Source organism: Pteropus medius, unplaced genomic scaffold (assembly GCF_902729225.1).
Source record: "Pteropus medius unplaced genomic scaffold, Ma_sr-lr_union100, whole genome shotgun sequence".
Classification (NCBI taxonomy): Eukaryota; Metazoa; Chordata; class Mammalia; order Chiroptera; family Pteropodidae; genus Pteropus; species Pteropus medius.
In genome coordinates, this window is record NW_024347791.1 from 1,415,758 (window position 1) to 1,433,070 (window position 17,313).

The 17,313-nt window shown below is 56.5% G+C and overlaps 1 protein-coding gene across 3 annotated transcripts in view; it reads right to left on the minus strand.

The window, feature by feature from the left end:
* Window positions 1-481: 481 nt before the first annotated feature.
* The window catches only part of CSF2RB (colony stimulating factor 2 receptor subunit beta), a 22,134-nt gene continuing 5,302 nt past the window's right edge, over window positions 482-17,313 (minus strand). Inside the window, exons 2-15 of one of the 3 annotated variants that reach the window (XM_039877773.1) lie at window positions 16,040-16,178; window positions 15,449-15,690; window positions 14,374-14,497; window positions 11,667-11,857; window positions 8,422-8,573; window positions 8,168-8,336; window positions 7,495-7,630; window positions 7,175-7,329; window positions 5,871-6,010; window positions 4,724-4,883; window positions 3,541-3,631; window positions 3,286-3,343; window positions 2,439-2,542; window positions 482-1,790 (exon numbers count right to left, since the gene is read on the minus strand). In XM_039877773.1, coding sequence (XP_039733707.1) covers window positions 686-1,790; window positions 2,439-2,542; window positions 3,286-3,343; window positions 3,541-3,631; window positions 4,724-4,883; window positions 5,871-6,010; window positions 7,175-7,329; window positions 7,495-7,630; window positions 8,168-8,336; window positions 8,422-8,573; window positions 11,667-11,857; window positions 14,374-14,497; window positions 15,449-15,524 — 2,661 coding nt within the window. In that variant the 5' untranslated portion in view covers window positions 15,525-15,690; window positions 16,040-16,178 and the 3' untranslated portion in view covers window positions 482-685. The remainder of the gene's footprint in view (window positions 1,791-2,438; window positions 2,543-3,285; window positions 3,344-3,540; window positions 3,632-4,723; window positions 4,884-5,870; window positions 6,011-7,174; window positions 7,330-7,494; window positions 7,631-8,167; window positions 8,337-8,421; window positions 8,574-11,666; window positions 11,858-14,373; window positions 14,498-15,448; window positions 15,691-16,039; window positions 16,179-17,313) is intronic. The other 2 variants (XM_039877771.1, XM_039877772.1) reach the window with 2 other exon arrangements.

Below are 17,313 nucleotides of genomic sequence, written 5' to 3' on the forward strand. Positions count from 1 at the left end.
CCCCTGAGACTCCCCGGTCACCTTGGTGAGACCAGCAGGGCTTCCGGTGAGCTCACCCCTTTACCGCACAGGTGTCTTGGCATGACAATCAAGACTGGCACTTTGCCCCCACCTCTGGGGCTGCAGAGCCTGACCAGGCAGGTCCAGTCCTGTGCTGCTCTTCCAAGCCTGAAGCCCCCGAGGCCCCTGGCCCGGCTCCTCCCGCACCTGGGCTGGCATCCTGAGTTCGTGCCTGCCAGGGGACTCAGCGTCAGAATAGGCTCTGACTGGGACGGGACATCCCAGAACAGGCTTAACTCGGACCTTAAACTCACTCTAATATTAAATCAGTGAAAAGAGAAAGAAGAAAACAGCAAAAGCAGGAAAATCTGGGAAAATAGAAAATGAGGGTAATGGAGTGGGTATCTATGGGATGCTCTAAGACTCCAGAACCTAAGAATGTGTAAGAGGTATGTGTGTGTGTGTGTGTGTGGGAGAGAAAGAGAGAGAGAAGGCGCGCGAGAGTGAGGAGCTTGACCTTGCTGAAGGTCAGAGGAAAAGAGAGATGGTTGACCCATTTTCCTGGTCTCTTCTCCGCGGCTTTGTAGAATGAGTGTGGAAGGGACCAGGGCTGGTGGGAGAAAGACAGGGCAGGAGGGAAGACAGACCTTGTCCTTCCGCTCAGCTCCCCGGGGTCCACGGGGTCTCAGCACACCTCCCCAGGCCGGCCGACATCCCTGGGGGGCAGCGACAAGTAGTCCTGCTGTTTCAGGGCTTTGAAGAGCTGAATGGCTGGCACCTGGGGAATGGCCTGGCAGGGGGGCTTCTTGGCCTGGAACACCTGGTCCAGGTCCCTGATCTTGGGGCAGGGTCCCGGAGAAGAGGACTTACTCTGAGGTGAGAGAGGGCCGGACCCCACTCCAGGAAGGAAGCAGTAATCCCCCACCTGTTGCAGGACCAGGAGCCCCTCGGGGTGCGGGGAGACTGGGGCGACCTCTGCCTGGGGCTCTCTTGGGCTCAGGACAGGGCCGCTAGCTGCAAGCGGGGCAGGACTTTCCAGAGGGGGCTTAGGGGACTGGCCCATGGTGGGAGGGAGCTCCACATAACCCTGATACTCTGGCTTTAGGGAGCCTGGGGCTACAGGGAGCCCACTGGCCAGTGCGGGACTGAGGCTTTGGTTCTGGTCTGAGGGGAGGCCCAGAGGGGGAACCTGGGAGGCAGATGGGGTCCCTTTGGGTGGGGTGAGTGCCGGGTCTGCAGTGGTGACATAACCAGAGGCCATGACACTGTCCTCAGGACCCCTAGAGGCAGTGGACAGAGCTGTGGGGCTGTCCTCTGGGCCCTGACCACTCATCGGCCCAGGAGCAGGAGGGGCAGGGCCTGCCCCTGACTCCAGGGAGGGGCTCCCCTCAGCACTCAGGCAGGGCCTCCTCTCCACACCCGTGGCCTGGCCTGGATTCCTCACTTGGGACAGTGGGGTCAGCTGCACTTGCTCCCCTGCGGGCAAACACAGATACTCCAGGGAACCTGGAGGCAGCGGCTTCTGACTCATGCCCGTCTGTCGGGGAGGCTCCTGGCCCATGAGGTTAGGCAGGGAGAGGTAGGGGCCGTTGAAGTCAAAGCCGAAAACCTGGCTCTCGGGCCTGCTCAAGGGGGCCGACAGGCAGAGCTGGGAGCTGCGGGGAGGCTCTGTGGGCAGGTCCAAGGCTGCTGGAATCATGTTAGGCTCAGAAGGTGAGTCGCTGGCAACTTTAGGGTCTTCTATGGTGAGAGGTGACACCTCACTGTGCCTACGGACTACGGGGCACACCCTGTGGAGAGAATAGGTACAGGGATGTTGGGACAACTTTGGGCAGACACCGTAGCTGAGGTACCAGGGACTGCGGGGGAGGGGACTCTGCCAGGCCTGGAGTGGGGCAGGAAACCACGCTTGCCTTCTGTCTCCCCACGGACCTGGCCCTCCGGCCCCCACGCTCTTGTGCGAGGTCTTCCTCGGCCCAGCGTGCCCCTCCCGCCCGGTGCCAGCCATTTCCCATGTGCCCAGCCTGTGCACACTCGGTCATTCCTACACCCCTTTAAACCAGGAGCACAGTCCCCTCACCTGAGGGTTAGTAGTGAGCTGGTGGCCCCAGTGCTGGCCATGATGGGTCGAGTGCCCCTCGGTCACCCCATGAGGCCAAGGCACTGTGGGGTCTCCCTGGGCAGCAGGGCACGGAGCGGTCAGCCGCTCCTGTTTCCCGCCTCTGCTCAAGCCTGAGGCGTGGCCCTTGCCCACCTGGGAGTCAGGTGGCTCTTCCCCACGTCCAGCCGGGATGACCAGCCCCATCGCCACCTTAGGGCAACCCCACCTGCAGGGGTCTCTCTACACTGAGCCACAGGCCAGACGCTGCTTCCTCCAGCCTCCATGTGCTATGGGGCCACTTCCCCACCTCCCAGGGACCCTGGGCCCAGACGCTCACCCGTCCAGCCCAGGGAAGCCGCTGGCCCCCGGTCCCTTGAGTGAGGCGCTTCCGCTGATGAGGACCGATGTGCTGTCTGGGAGCCAGAGCCCGGCACTCCCCTGCTGGAAGAAAGGACATTCGTGCCTGTGGCGTGGGGATTTGGGGTGACAAGGAAGTCGTCAAGCCCCCAGGCACGGGAGGAACCTCAGCACAGTCAGGCCTGGACACTGTCTTGTGACACCAGGAAGCGGAGGCCAGAGGGGCCTGGGACTTCCCCCAGGGTCCTCCGCCCCAGCGTCTGAGGACAGGGACTCCGTGGCGGTGAGTCTGCTCACATCTGGGGTGTGGCTGCCTCCATGCTACCCCCTCGCCCTCCCGCACTGGCCTTGAGACCCTCCACAGGCAGAGCTGGCCCTGCCTGGCCAAGGCCTCCCTTCACTCTGTGGTCATCCTGGCCCCCCGAGACGTGCCCGCAGACCCATTGCCCACCTGCTCAGTTCTCTTCATGAAGTGGTTCTGTCTCCAAGCCCATATGCCTCTGCCTGCAGTGACCTTTCTCACCTGGCACCACCTCAAACGTCAGCTCTGCTGTCCTGTCCTCAGGAAGCCACTCTGCCTCCCACCGCCCTAACAGTCTCAGAACTAACCCCTTCCTGAGCCCGCCCTGTGCTCCTGGCATTCCCACACCCGACTCTCTCCTGCTCCACGTGGGCACCTCATGCACCAAGGGGCCCAGGGCTTTGCAGGCCCTGTAGGCCCCGTATTCAAAGCCCCCCAAAAAGTAAAGAAGGTGGGGGCATGGAGACATGAGCACAGGTGCGGAGGAGCCCCTACCATCCGAGCCGCCCTCCCAGCCAGATCCTACCTGGAACAGGTGGCTCTTACTGGGGTTGGGGATTTTCTCTTCCCATTTCCGGTTCAGCCTGGAAAGACAGCAGGGAGGTGATAGCCAGTAGAGGCCTCAGCGCAGCTGCAGCTGCGCATACTCATCTGTGGAGGGGAATCCAGGCCCAGGGGAAGGGCGAGGTAGCAGAGCAGGGACTGAAGGGAGTGGCCGTGAAGTTCCTGGGGCCACCTGGGGTTTTGGGTGCCCCCCCCATCCACCGTGGAGTCCTCTTACCTGTACCCATACATGCCACAGAAGCGCAGGGCCGGGAGCAAGGCCAGGGTGATGAAGACCAGGATGACCGCCAGGACCCACATGGGCAGAGCTTCCGGGCAGCCAGGAAGGAAAAAGGAGCATTAGCATCTGGGGAGGGAAAGGCTGGAGGCCCAGGAGGTGGCGGCAGGTGGAGCCATGCCAGGGCGCCTCCAGCCCCTGCTCTCTGTTAATACGGTGCTCCAGAAGCTCACTGCATTTAAGGGTGCAGAAGGGGAGAGGGGGCCAGACATGGGCTAAGAAGAAGAGGCGTTGGTCTGCACCCCGACACACGATGTTTGAGAGCTGGGGAGGACACAGTGGAGTAGATCCTTTTCAGCAGCAGAAGGTGCTTGCAGCGGGGGACAGTGACTGCGGCTTACGGAAACCGTGCGGGACTTCCTGGAGGAAGTAGCAGATAAGCTTGGCTTGAAGGAACAGATAGGATTGGAGAGGCAGAGATGGGCAAAGTCATGCTGGTGGAGGAACTAGCAGGTACAAAGGCCTCAAAGGGCCCCCATACTTCCTGCTGGGCACCTCTAGCTCCTCAGAGACTGGGCCCCTGAGTGACTTCTCTGGTCTTTTCCCTCAGGCCCAGCAGTCCAGCACTCCTTCCTGCTTGATTGTGGCCATCTCCCTGGGGCTCCTCCCCCCGTCAGGCTGCCTGGGACTGGGGTGCTTGCTGCCAACACCTCCTCCATCCTCTCTCTGCAGCCACCTCCTAACCCCAGTCTTGTACGTGTCTCCTGGTGGACACCATAGTGAAAAGCGAGAGACAAATGAAAGTAGCAAGTGCAGGGAAATGGGGAAGATTAAGGTATCAGACCCAAACCTTCCCATCTCAGACCTCTGGTTACAGCTCCTGATGCTCGCTGCCACAGCAGCGGGAGTTTCAGGCTGAGTGGTCACTGGGTAGTGGCTGCCACAAAGATTAAGGAAACTAGGGGCCATATTAGTAGAGGGCTAAGGTCTGGTGAGGGAGGAGTGACGACGAGACCTGCTCCTCTCTGCTCTCTCAAGACCTTCTCTGCAGTCTGTTGCATGCCATGTGTCACTAGAAGGATGCTTGGGCACGATAAGGTCACGTCTATGTGTCCGCATCGCCCTGTCCTCCTCCCAGCTGGGCTGTAGCAGGAGGGGTGGGTGGTGGGCCGGTGAGACATACCCCACTCAGTGTCCCAGGAGCACTCCTCACTCCATTCACTCCAGATCCCATTGTAGCCACTGTAGGGCTTGACCCTCACTCTCGCCTGGTACCTGGTGGAGGGCTCCAGATGTGGCAGTGACATGCTGTGGGTGTTCTGCAGGGGTTCTGTCTTGCTCTCCTGTGGGTTCAGGTGTGTCAGAATGCATGCCGAGGCTGAGGCAGCTTTGGGGGCACAGCTGCAAATTCCTCCCACCTCGGCACCCCAGGTCTCTGCTACCCGGCAGCTCCTTGCTGAGGCCGCATGCCCAGGTCTGAGGCAGGTGCAATCCTACCACGCAGGACCCTCGCCTCGGCCCACAGAGAGAGTACTCCAGTGGGGAACGGGGACTGCACCTTTTCCAATGCCCCCCTGTGACATACAACAACACCAAGGTTCAGAAACCCTGAAGGGTCACCATGTCCCACCCTCACCTCGAGATCCCTCAAATGCCCAGCTCCTTGAGGACAGCCTGAACCCTAATTATGGCCTACCCAAGAATACAGTGCAAGTGGCTGGACGCTGGACTCCGAGGCAGGGGTTTAGGAGCCTGGGGCTTAACCCCAGCTCCACCACTGACCCACCCGTCCTGGCCTCAGTTTCCCCATATCCAGCCTGAAGGTCTGGGGCTGGCTCCGTGGTTTCTGGTCTGGCCTCTGTGGAGCCCCAGGTTCTGCACATGAACTGGAGGGCTGCCTCAGGGCGGAGCCAGAGACCAAGCCCCAGCCTGGGGCCCTGCCTGCTTCATCAGGAGCAGCTCTGCCCTTAGTGGGTAGGCATTTGCATTCCGGATTCAATTCCTCTGAAGAAATGTCTCCTTTATGACTTTTGAAAACACTTCATCCAGCGTCTCTCAGCCCTCCCTACCCTGACATCCATGTTCCCTCTGAAATTCAGGGTCACGTATTAATTTTGGCTAAGTTACATCATCTTATGTAACTTTCTGAGTTTCTTCACCAAGGGACGGGACAGTGACCTGCTGACCACATGGAGTCGTGATCACGAAGTCCCAGTGGCTTCCTCTGACCGGTCACTTGCTGGGGCCAGGCTCCTGGCAGGTGGTGCCCTCCTGCGTATGGTCTCACATCCCTCCCCACCGAGCCCCCCCAGGGCACAGGCCCCCCTCACCTGCCACGAGGCTGCGTCCTTCTTGTACTGGACCTCAAAGGTGTGCTGTATGTGCGGGAAGGCCATTTTCTCCACTTCCCAGCGTAGGATGTAGCTGTCTCTGCCCTTGGTCACGTTGAGCGTCGGGGGAGCCATCTGGACTGGAGAAAGGAAGACCGTTAGAGAACATCATCCCTGACATGCTTCCCATGGAACATCCCTGTGTTCCATGCCAGTCACCGGTGCTGTCTCCACTGGGTCCTTGGGTTCCCATATCATCCATTGTGACCTGAGCAGCCCTGTTCTTGGTTGATGCTGAATTATACTTGTTTTTTGTCTTTTTTCTTTTCTTTTTTTTTGACTTATACTTGTTTTGTAGTGAGGTGACCCAAAGCATGAGTTACTCCTAGTATTTAAAAATAAAATCGCTATAATGGATTCTATTCTAGAGTAGCAACTGTTTTATACACTGCTGGACATGCTCAGTCTACATGAATTAGTTCACGCGATTCTACCAACAACCCTATGAGGTAGATACTACTAACGTGTCACATTTTACAGATAAAGAAACTGAGCCCCAGAACAATTCAGTCACTTGCCAAGGACAGGCAAGGAAGAGGTAGCGACAAAGGTCGTGACCCAGTAGATCCCCGGAGAGTAAATGGTAGATTCAAACCCAGGTGATTAAGACAAATTGGCCACTATCTGTGACACACACTAAAGACGGGCTGGAAGAACTTGGTCAACTAGAAATAATGTGGGGGTTCTACACACGCGTCCCCTGCTACATAACAGGAACCGGGGATGTTAACCCGCCAGAAACTGCAACTTATTCGCACACACTCTGGCCTCCAGGTGAAGGAGTAAATCATAAGACGATTATTTTGAAGGCTGAAAAGATTTACCGGGGAGGACTTTGGAAATCTGAAAGAGAAAAACCCTATCAGTGTCTAAAAGGAAAAGTTCTGTGGGAGGACCAGGGAGGCTTGGCTGGCAGCAGGAACCTCAGCACAGCTGCAGAGTTGGAGAGAGAGAGAGAGATTGAGGAATGGAGGAAAAGGCATTATGGACATGTTCCTGGGGGAGAGCAGCTGAATCTTACTATTTGCCTCTGTCATTGTTGTATTACTGCTTCTTGGGAAATTCAAGAAGAGATTCTAACTATGTTTGTTCACTTTGCTCATGGGACTGCATTTCATTCAAAGTGACAAACACGAAGACTGGGCCACTTGGACTTTATATGGGTTACGCAATGAAACAGCACTGTCCCCCAGACGAACCCCTCACCCCCTGCCCGTGCCACAGAAGTCTGGGGGCAAACTCACTGTTGTTTGAGCTCTCTATAAGTTTCTCTTCCTCCTTAGGCCGAACAGAGACGATGTACTGGCTGTGGCTTCCGGGATCGGGCACCGGAATCTGGCACCGGTGCCGGATGTAGGAGCCGCAGGCCTCCCTCAGCACCGGCGAACATTCTTTCTCCCTGAGGACCACGCAGAGGTGAGGGTGGGAGGAGGCAGGGTCTCCGGGAGGGATAAGAACTTACAATCAGCTGCAGCTACTGCTGGGGGCCCCAGAGGCAGGGGGAGGGCAAGACTTGGGAGGGGGCGAGTAGACAGAGGATGAGACCAAGGAAAGGGACACTCACTGTGTATTGGGGCTGGACTTGTAGAAGAGGGTGAAGGAGAGCGAACTGGTCACCCGGGACCTCACTTCCCAGGAGCAGCTGAGCACGGCACCCCCGTCGAACAAGCACTGGAGGTTCTGGGGCTGAGCTTCGTCCCCTGGGAGGCGAGACAGTCCCTCACTCATTCCCTCCTTCATTCATTCCCTAGCTCTCAGTGGCTGCCCACCACGAGACTCATCACAGGAAGATCATGGGTTCTGGGGCCCAAAGGACCAGGTAAACTTCAGCCTGCACCTGCCAGCTGTGTGCCCACAGGTCAGAGAGCGAATTCCGTGAGCCTTCGTGCCTCCCATGTGAACGGGGAGAGCATCTAACTGCAGCATTGGGGGATTTGACACAAGAATGGAGGTTTGCCCGTGCGTAGTATAGCTCTCGTGAAAACACAGCGGCTCGCGAGGCCATTGTGATGATCGTGATCATTATGACTCGCCAAACGGTGCTCAGACACTGGGCCCAGAGTGCGCAAGGTGCTGCCGCTGCCTCTGCAGAGTCACAGTGGGGTGAGCGGGCCCACGAATGACTCTAAACACACGGCGGAGAAGGTTGGTGGAATCCCGCGGTGTGGACTCCTGGTCCAGGCCATATTGATTTGCCTTCTGCGCAAAGGAGCATCGCCCCGAGCCGGCTCCATTACCTGGCTGGGAGTCCCAGCGGACCTCCGGGCTCCACTGGCTGGGCCGTCCCGAGAGCCCTGAGCCCGGGCGCAGCCGGGTACGTACTCGGGCCACGTAGGTGCTGCTGGCTATGAGGTGCTCTGGTCCCAGAATGGCCTTGGGGGAGGTGGAGTGGAGGGTGGGGGCCTCCTGTTGGGAGAGAAGGGTTGCTGGAGCGAATGCCGGCTGGGCTGGCTCCCTGTGGGCCTGGGGCCGAGCTGGCTGAGGTCCGTACCTCCCAGGAGTCCTGAAGCCGCCTGTAGACCACCTCAAACTCCAGGTGTGACAGCCACTGGCTCTGGAAACCCTCAAGGGCCACATTCCAGGTAAGCATGAAATGGTCCTTAGCATCATTGATGTGGAGGTCCTTGGGTGCGGGGGGCTGCACTGGAGGGAGAGAAGTCAAGGGCCTATCAGGGCTTGATGACCATGGGGGTGGTTACGGGCCTGCATGGCCTTTGTGGGGACAGCCCTGGGTTCCAGGCTGAGCCCTGCCCCCACCAGCCGAGTGACCTTGGACAAGAGGTCATCTATGGAACTTAGGCCCTTTATCTGACAAACTGTGGGAGTTCAATGTGGTCGTGAATGAAGGTTGTGCAGATAGCTGTGCATATATAACATAAGCTCGATACAAGGTGCTGGCAATTAAGCTCTAAATGCAACCCCTCTCTGTCCCCAGGTCCCCACTGCCCGAGGATATAGCCCGTGTGGCTCCACCGACCCAGCAGAGGGCCCTGTGGCTCTTGTTACTCTCTCTCTGCTGTCCATCTCCTTCCCCTGTCCATCTGCCCAATGTCCTGCACCTCTCAGTGCCCAGCATAAAAGTCTCCTCTTCTAGAACCTTCTCGGATCCCCTCCCCTCGGCAGAGTCCTTTTCCTGTCCCACCACAGCCCGTCATATGGTCCTTACCCGGGGTTCTATGTGTTTACTCATCTGCCTGCCCTAGTTGTCAAGGAGCTTGTAGAGTGGCAGGGTTTGTGTCACGGTCCCCTTCCCTCTCCCCAGGGTCTGAAATGTAGCGGTTCAGTGAATTTAGGGGACAAAGTGAACGAAAACATGACTGAATACATGTAGGCAACCTTCAACTTTTCATGAAATCATTCCACCAGCCAAGAGCAAGCACACCTCTGTAGGGAACTACAGGGCTGGGCAAGCGGGTTCGTTAATGAACGGCATGGCTCCTGCCTTCCTGAGTCTTCTGTGCCCGAGTGCCCAGAGATGACTTTCAGACACGAAGAATTCAATAAGAGCCCAAGCAAGATGTGCGTGTTCTACGCTGGACATGGAACGTGGCAGTTAGAGCACGTGAGAGCTGGAGCTATCAGAAAATCTTCAGCCCAGGATGATGGACACATTACACCATCTTCCGAGCCACAGCTGCAGCGGGCATCACTGATTAATCATTGCACTCCTAGCCCCCGAGGCTTCACGGAGTGGACATCCTTCTCGGCATGGAGCTCTAGGAAGCGGCTACCAACTGACCCAACTAGGAACCTAAACAGAAAACCTGTTCATCCAAAATGAGGGACTTTAGTCCACGGGCTTATTTCACAGATGGAGAAACTGATCGAGGAAGTGAAACACCCACATCTCCAAATAAGGGAGCCTGGAGCAGATCAGATGCACATCTGTCCTCTCCCCAGCACCTCAGAGCCTCTCTGATTTATGGCCAAAATGGTCAGGGAGGGTGGTAGCCTCAAGCTTCACAAGGGCAGGGATCCTGGCAGGCTTGCTTGCCATTTTCTTCGTGCATGTAGGGTTCAGTGAAGCAACAGATAAATGAATGAACTGCGCGTACATCCTAACTTTGCTTCGTATTGCCCATTTTCCCATCCCCTAGCCATACCTCAGTTGAATCCTCATCATTTCTCCCTGGGATGAATCCCTTAGCTCACATTCTGGGCTCCGATCTCCCGCTACTTCCTATTCCCTGCCATCTTTCCTGTACACCACCCCCGCCCCCGCCCCCGCCGGCACCCTCACACCCACATCGCATCGTGCCATGCCCTTCAGGGGCTCCCCATTGCCTGTAAACTCTTTTGCAGGGCACAGAAGCCTCTCCATGCCAGGCCCCTGCCTTCACTGGCCCCCTGCTTCTACTGCAGTCCAGCCTCCTTGAAGCTGATGCTCCCGGGACACAATTATTCACAGGTATTCCTACCTGCCTCACCCTCCCAAGTTTCCCAGCCATCGTACATGCTGTTTCCTCTGCCCCTCCCGCTCTCTCCTCCCTCCCACCCCTCAGATGTCCCCGCCAAGCTCTTTCCTCTGAGTAGCCTGTCCCGACCTCTCACGGGCCCCTTGCCATTGCCCCTCGGCACGTGGCGTTCACCTGCATTCAGTAAGTCATCACACCAGCAACACCTGGGGTTTCCTCTGAGCTGCACCCAGGACTCATCCTTTCTCATCCACTAAACACTTGCTTGAAATGAATTCAGCATGGCCTAACCCTCCCCCTCCTCCAGTTTTGTGCTGCTGCGTTGAAGAAGGAGGAAGCCAAGGCTGAGCCCCCGTCCCCGTCTGACACTTATGAGGAGCAACACCGGGTGACTCAGGGTTTGGGACCCAACACATTAAGCTCGGACACCAGCATCTGAGTCCCATGGGGCTCGTTCCTTCCTCTCTCAGCCTCAGTTTCACTCTCAGCGAATTAAGATAAAAATAGTGCGCGACGCTGTACGTTATTGTAATTATTCAATAATATTGGGCAGTGTTTCCTAGAAGACAGCCGTCTGCAGGGCTCTTGCCATGCGAATATTAACTTTTAAAAACGACACGCCCTTATCTTTATTTTGGGCACAAACAAAATCGAATCAATGAGATCGGAGTGTTGGTTATATTTCTGTCTAATGTACATCGGATGAGGCCTAACTATTTAAAACGATCCTCCACACCCACCCAAGACCATTGACTGTCTTGGGCCATTGTGTTACACTGGGGGCCACTCAGCAAGGGCGTAAGGCGGTGAGCTCCATCTAACATGCAGGAAGCACTTGACAGGTCTGAGCCAGCACTGTCACTTCTGCTCAGTGGTGGGTGGCACTTGGAAAAGTGACAAAACCTCCCTGGGTCTCAAGTGCCTCATCTATAAGATGGGTCGTTGCAGACATTGGGTGAGACAACAAACACGAAAGAGTTTTATAAATGGATAAGTTTTCACGTGAATCATAAGAATGGTTATTCCGGAAGGCAAGCCTCCAGTGCTAGAAGGCAATGGCTTGGCAGGTGGTCGAACTGCCGGGGCAGGGGTGACGGGGGTGGGAGGTACCTTTAGCCCAGGGCTCCTCTTGTTGTACGTGCTCCATGCCTCCATCATAGGAGGCCTTAGCCTCTTCCCTCAAGAGACCAAACCAACCCCAAGCCTGTGTCTCCACCCCTTGAACACTCTCACTCCCTGGCCCACCTCCTGCATTCTGGCCACCCCTGGGGCCCGCTCTCCACACTGAGACCCACCCTTGGGCGTGGACCCAAGGCCTCACCGTGCTGGGCCAGAGAAACAGTGAGCTGGGTGTCCAGAGGCCTGTCTGGTCGGAATGAGAAGTAGTCTTTATCAGCAATGACAAAAAGGTTGTAGTTGATGATGCATGTTCTGGGCACACAGTGGAGGGACAGGCATTCTGACCAGGGCATGTCATCGCTGAGATCACAGGACACCGGCTGTGGGAGGCCCCTGTCAGGATAGGACATGGGTTTGTCCAGAGTAAAGAAGAATTACTCATTCACAACATTCCCGAGTGGTTCCCATGACCGAGGGGGCCCGGCAGCGAACAACAACACACACACACAAATCCCTGTCCGTGGGGCCGACATCCTGGTGGAGGGAGACACACAGGAAACAACTCGGTAAAGTAGCTCGTGTGTCCGAGAGAGAGAACTTCACAGAGATAAGCACAGCAGGGAAGGGGGAGGAAGAGGCCAGAAGGACGGGGGCGGGGCCATGCGATTGGGGATAGGGGAGACAGGGAAGGCCTGGAAGAGGTGACAGTTTAGCAGAAACTTGAAGGAGGTGGGGGAGGAGCCAAGCAGGGCATGGGGAAAGGGGATTTGGGGTAAGTGTAACAGCAAGCGCAAAGGCCCTGGGCAGGCTCAGGTTTGCAGGGCTGCACGATGGCACGGCGTTTAAATACTGTAGAGTTTGTGAGGGTGGCAGTTCCTGGAGGCTAATTGAGAGAGGTGGACAGGAGGGCAACACTTAACAGGAATTTAAGGAACTTGGATCTCACCACGAATGGGGGGACATTTAAGAGTTATGTGCAAAGGAATAAATGTATTCTGACATAGGCTTTGAAAGCGTTCCTTTGGCTGCAGAGTTGCTGATGGATTGGGCTGAGGAGCGATGGCAGTATTAGAAGCAGAAGGACCCATTCTGCTTCTGGAATGTTCCAAGTGATAGGAAGCGGTTTGAACCAGGGTGGTGGGGTTAGCACTGGCCAGATGCGTGTTCTCTCTGAAGATAAAGTTAACGGCATTTGCCGATGGATTCGATACTCTGATGGGGAAGGAAAAGTGGTAAAGAGATGAAGACAGGACAGTAAAACCATCCAGCCGTTTGGCTTTAGCCACTAGGAGCCCCCATTAGTGAAGTGAGATGGCAAGATGGGAGCAGGGGCATCTCCTGGGGGCGGAGCCGGAGTCTGGTCTGGGATATTTAGGGCTGGAGACGCCTGTTTTCCAAAGGGCCAGGTGGAGAAACAAATGCACCTATTGGACTGGAGCTTAGTGGGAATCCCAGGGCATCAAAGAGTGAAGGTCCAAGGACTGAGCTCTGGGGCATCTCGCCCTTCGACTTCAAGACAAAAGAAGGGAGCGGACAAGGAGACAGAGGAAGGTGGGCCAGGGACACGCAATGAGAAGGGGTGAGTGTGGTGGCCGGAAGTCAGGAGAGGGAGGTGTTTCCGGAGGATGCCGTGGTCAGTCTGAGTCAGGCGAGCCTGTGGGTCAGGAGGGAGAAGGCTGAGACTGACCCTTAGACTCCGCACCAGCGAGGGCTTTGCCGACGTCGGCAGAGTGGTTTGGGCGGCCTGATGGGGGCAGCAGAATCCTGGGAGAGTGGGCTCAGGAGAGAATAATTGGAAAGGCACCGGGTTCAGTGGGGTCTGGACAACTCTTGAGAGGGAAGCAGACAAAGGGAAGCAGACGAAGGGCCCTGGCTGGGGGACATGGGGGCACCCTGGAGCTGCAGATCTTCTTGGCTTCTGTAACTGGGGCTCAGGCACATTGGCTCAAGATTGGGAATGATCCCGAGGCATGGCCCATCGATGACACAGGGGAGAGTGGGAACTGTGGTGGCAGCAATGCCTTGAGCAGCCAGACCAGCAGAGACCCTGGCCGTGGCCTCGGACAGGACTGGAACAGGAAATCATGGCAGGACGATCCAGGGAGGCTGCAGACTTGTGGGCAGGCAGTGAGAGCATAGAGGGGGCTGCGGGCTTCTCTTCGGGGCGTCTGGTGTCTCAGTGTGGGAGGAAGCAGGGCACGGCCAAGGTGGGTAGGTGGCGGTGGCAGCGAGGAGGGTGGCGAAGGGGAGACGGAGGCTCCCGGGATTGCAGGAGAGAGCTGAACGGCCACGCAGTGAGTGTGACGGCCGGCTCCTCCCCAGGGCGGCCTCTGAGGCTCCCCAAACTCTGTAATGTCAGCTGTTTAATTATTTCTATTACTGTGACTTAGACGCTCACCAAACCCCAGCATGGTGTGAGGCACCAGCCCAAATGGCCGTGCAAGAGGAAAGGACAAATCCCTCACTCTGGAGGTGGCAGGGCCTGAGGAAGACGCAGAGCCCAGCCCTGCCGGCGGACGGACGCTGGCCACGGAGCGGCCGGGGGAGGGGCCTCAGCTCCACAGCCTTGGTTTCCTCATCTGTGAACTGGGCATCCTGTCCCGCTCTGCCCGCCTCTCGGTGAGAATGAGCTAAGACGGACTTGTGTGGTGCAATTTTGTTAAATTGTGATGAAATAAGAGACGATTCTCACCATCAGCTCCAATAACTTTAACAGAGCTGCCCTTCCCGGAAACCCCGGCATCACACGCCACACGCCAGCCCCTGGGCCTGACAGGCCGCCCGATGGAGCAGGAGCTCCTGGGCAGGGCCCCCCAGCTTCTGTCCTCTGTTCAGCCCCCCCACCCAGCACAGCCCCACATAGTAGTGCCCTCCCCGCCCTCTGGCCTCTGGGCCCCAGTGTCACTCACTCATTCAGCCTGCGGTAGAGGGTCACGTTGATGAGCCGCTGGGCATCCTGGGTGTCTGCCCACCTGCAGACGATGCGACTGGTATAGTCGTTATGGCAGCGCAGGGTCTTCATCGGGACGGTCTCTGATCCGAGAGAGGCAGAAAGGGGGTCACACCTCTCCCCTTCGGGTGTTCATCGTCGCCACCCCTCCCATCCCTTCCTGGGTGCCCAGCACTGGGGAGGGGTTTCCCAGAATCCTTTAGAGTCTCCTGGCTGCCAGACAGAGGTCCCCAGGGATCCTGGGCGGGCTGGGGACTCTGAGGGTGTGAGGGTGCTGGCTCTGGACCCCCCTGTCTGGATAGACACATAATATTCTAGTTGATTCACAGCATATTTCCTGAGCCCCTGCCATGCCCTGCTCCTGGAACAAACCCAACCCTAAGAGGCAGCCCTGCTCTGCCCTGCTCTGGGGCCCCCTGCCTTTGGTCAGCTGCCAGGCCCGATGGTTGGAAAGGGAATGTGGTTCCCATGGCTATCAGAGAAGTCAAGCTCTCTGGGAGCCCTTGGAAGCGGGGTTCATAGGCCGGCCTCAGGGGCATCCCAGCCGGGCCTCCGGGAATGAGGAGATTGTTGGGGACGAAGCAGGAGGGGTTATTGAACTCGAAGCGGGGAGAGACCTTCAGGCTGAGGGCCCCAGCGAGGTGGGAACTGGTCAAGGCCACTGTTGGAGGAGCAGAGTGTCTGGAGGAGAAGGAAGTGCAGAGAAAAGGCCGGCTGGGCCGGCCTGGAGGTCAGAGGCCTCGAATGCCACGCTGAGAAACGCGGGCAGAAAAGACACACAAGTGGAGATGGAATTTATAGGAGGCCTGAGAAGAACGAGCAGGAGCGCGGGAGGAGAATACAGGAGTGGGGGGTGAAGCCAGGGAAAGTCAGGAGAGAGAAGAAGTGGGGGACGGGAAGGGAGAGAAGTCCAGAGCTGCAGGGGTCTGGCAGCTTCCTTGGGCATGCGTGAGGGACAGCCTCACCCAAGGGGCCCAGTGAGGAGAAAGACTGGGGGGCGGAGGCGGGAAAGCAGAGGGAGCACTCGGGTTCACCTTGGGCTCCTGCCAAGCTGGACCCCCAGCACAGAACCAGCAGGGCGATGGGGAGCAGCCGCCGGATCAGCAGCATCTGCGGGTCAGCGCTGAATGAGGAGGGGCTGGCACGGGTGGGTCCAGGTCCGGGCAGAATCCAGGTCCTCACTGGCCTGGAATCTTCCTCCCCGACTCGGGGCCGGGCCAGACCCAGGTCATCCGCTCCTGCACATCCGCCCTCCAGGCCTCTGCCATCGCCAGGCCTGTGGAGGAGAGGTCATCTGGCCGTCGCCTTCTCCCTGATGCACACGCTCTGGCTCCCACTGCTGCCTCAGCCTGGCACCCTGGACAGTCCCTTCACCTTGGCCTCAGTGTCCTCTGGCGTGTCCATGACAGATGCACTAATGGCTTCCGTGCAGGGCCCTCGTGGTGGGAAAACTTCTAGGAGGGCCAGGTGTCTGATGTGCCCTGAGCTACCTGCGGGCTGCCGCCCGACCTCTGCCTTGGGGAGTCACTGCGTGTTGGGGGCACGAGGCCCTCCCCTGAGCGTGATCACACACACACTCACTCACACTCAGGGCCTGGTGCTCTCCCCACCTCTGCCCGATTTACCAGCATTCCTCCCACACCACTGTCTGAATGCCAGTTCCCTTTTCTCAGCAGAAGGCCGGGGATTTTCTTTTTCATTTAGTCAGTCAGTCCCTGGGAAGTACCCAGAAGAGTAGAACACAGACTGAGGCTTGTTTTCTCCCTGTAAGATAGTCTGAAACCACTCAAGCTGTGTGTGCAAGCATGCGCATGTATGCATGCATGTGCACGCGCGCCCACCCACCCACACACACACACACACACACACCCAGCGGCTGTCTTCCTGGGAGAAGCATGGCTCTGGACTCAGCTGACCTGACCTTCAACACAGGCTCTGCCCCACCCTTGCCGGTGGCCTGGGCCGACTCACTCACGCTCCCCAAACCTTGCTCTATGCATCTGTGCAGCAGGTGCGAGTACATATACCTCACATGATTGTCAGGAGGAGAACCAAATGCAGTGATGCTTATAGAGAGCTTAGGCCGATAACTGCAGGTTTGTTAGGAGCGAGAAGAGAGTGTTTGTCCATTTAGCTCCTGGGGACAGGGCAGTGCCCTGGGGTGGGCTGGCATGGCTTTGGGCTTTGCCTGCCTACTGGGACGAACGCAAAAATGCAGAGCTTCTACTGCGGTCTTATCGTAGGTAGAAATACTACACGTGTGAAGAAAGCGATCCATCTCAAAATAAGTTATAGATGTAACACGATTCCAATCAAAATCTAAGATGGTTTTTGCAAGAACTCAAAAGAAAAAAATATATGTGAGAAGTTAATGAGATATTTAAAGATAAGGAGTCTCTACCCATTAGCAAAATTTATTAGAGAGATCTGACAAAAAAGCAATGTGTCGCTGTCACACACACACACACACACCACACACACACACACACACATACACACACACGATAGATCAGTGGACATACTGACCAAACAAATTCTATTTTACCCAAGAATGTGCTATATGATGAAAGAGGAATCATGAACCAACATAAAGTAATTGAATAATAACAAGTTTTAAGATAATTGAACAACAACAAAACATACCAGCCTAAATCCCTTTCTCACACCATTCCCCAAATATCAGGTTCATTTAAAATTTAAATGTAAGAATTCAAGTCACATTAAGCTTGCAAACCATAGAATTGAATACCCTTAATACTTATTTAAGTTTAAAAGCAGTAGAAGAAATTAGAGAGACACAGTCTGACAGATATAAGTATATAAAAGCAAAATCTTCTATATTTTATAAAAATAACCAGACTGTAAAGCAAAGGACAAAGTGCCAAAAAAAAAAAAAAAA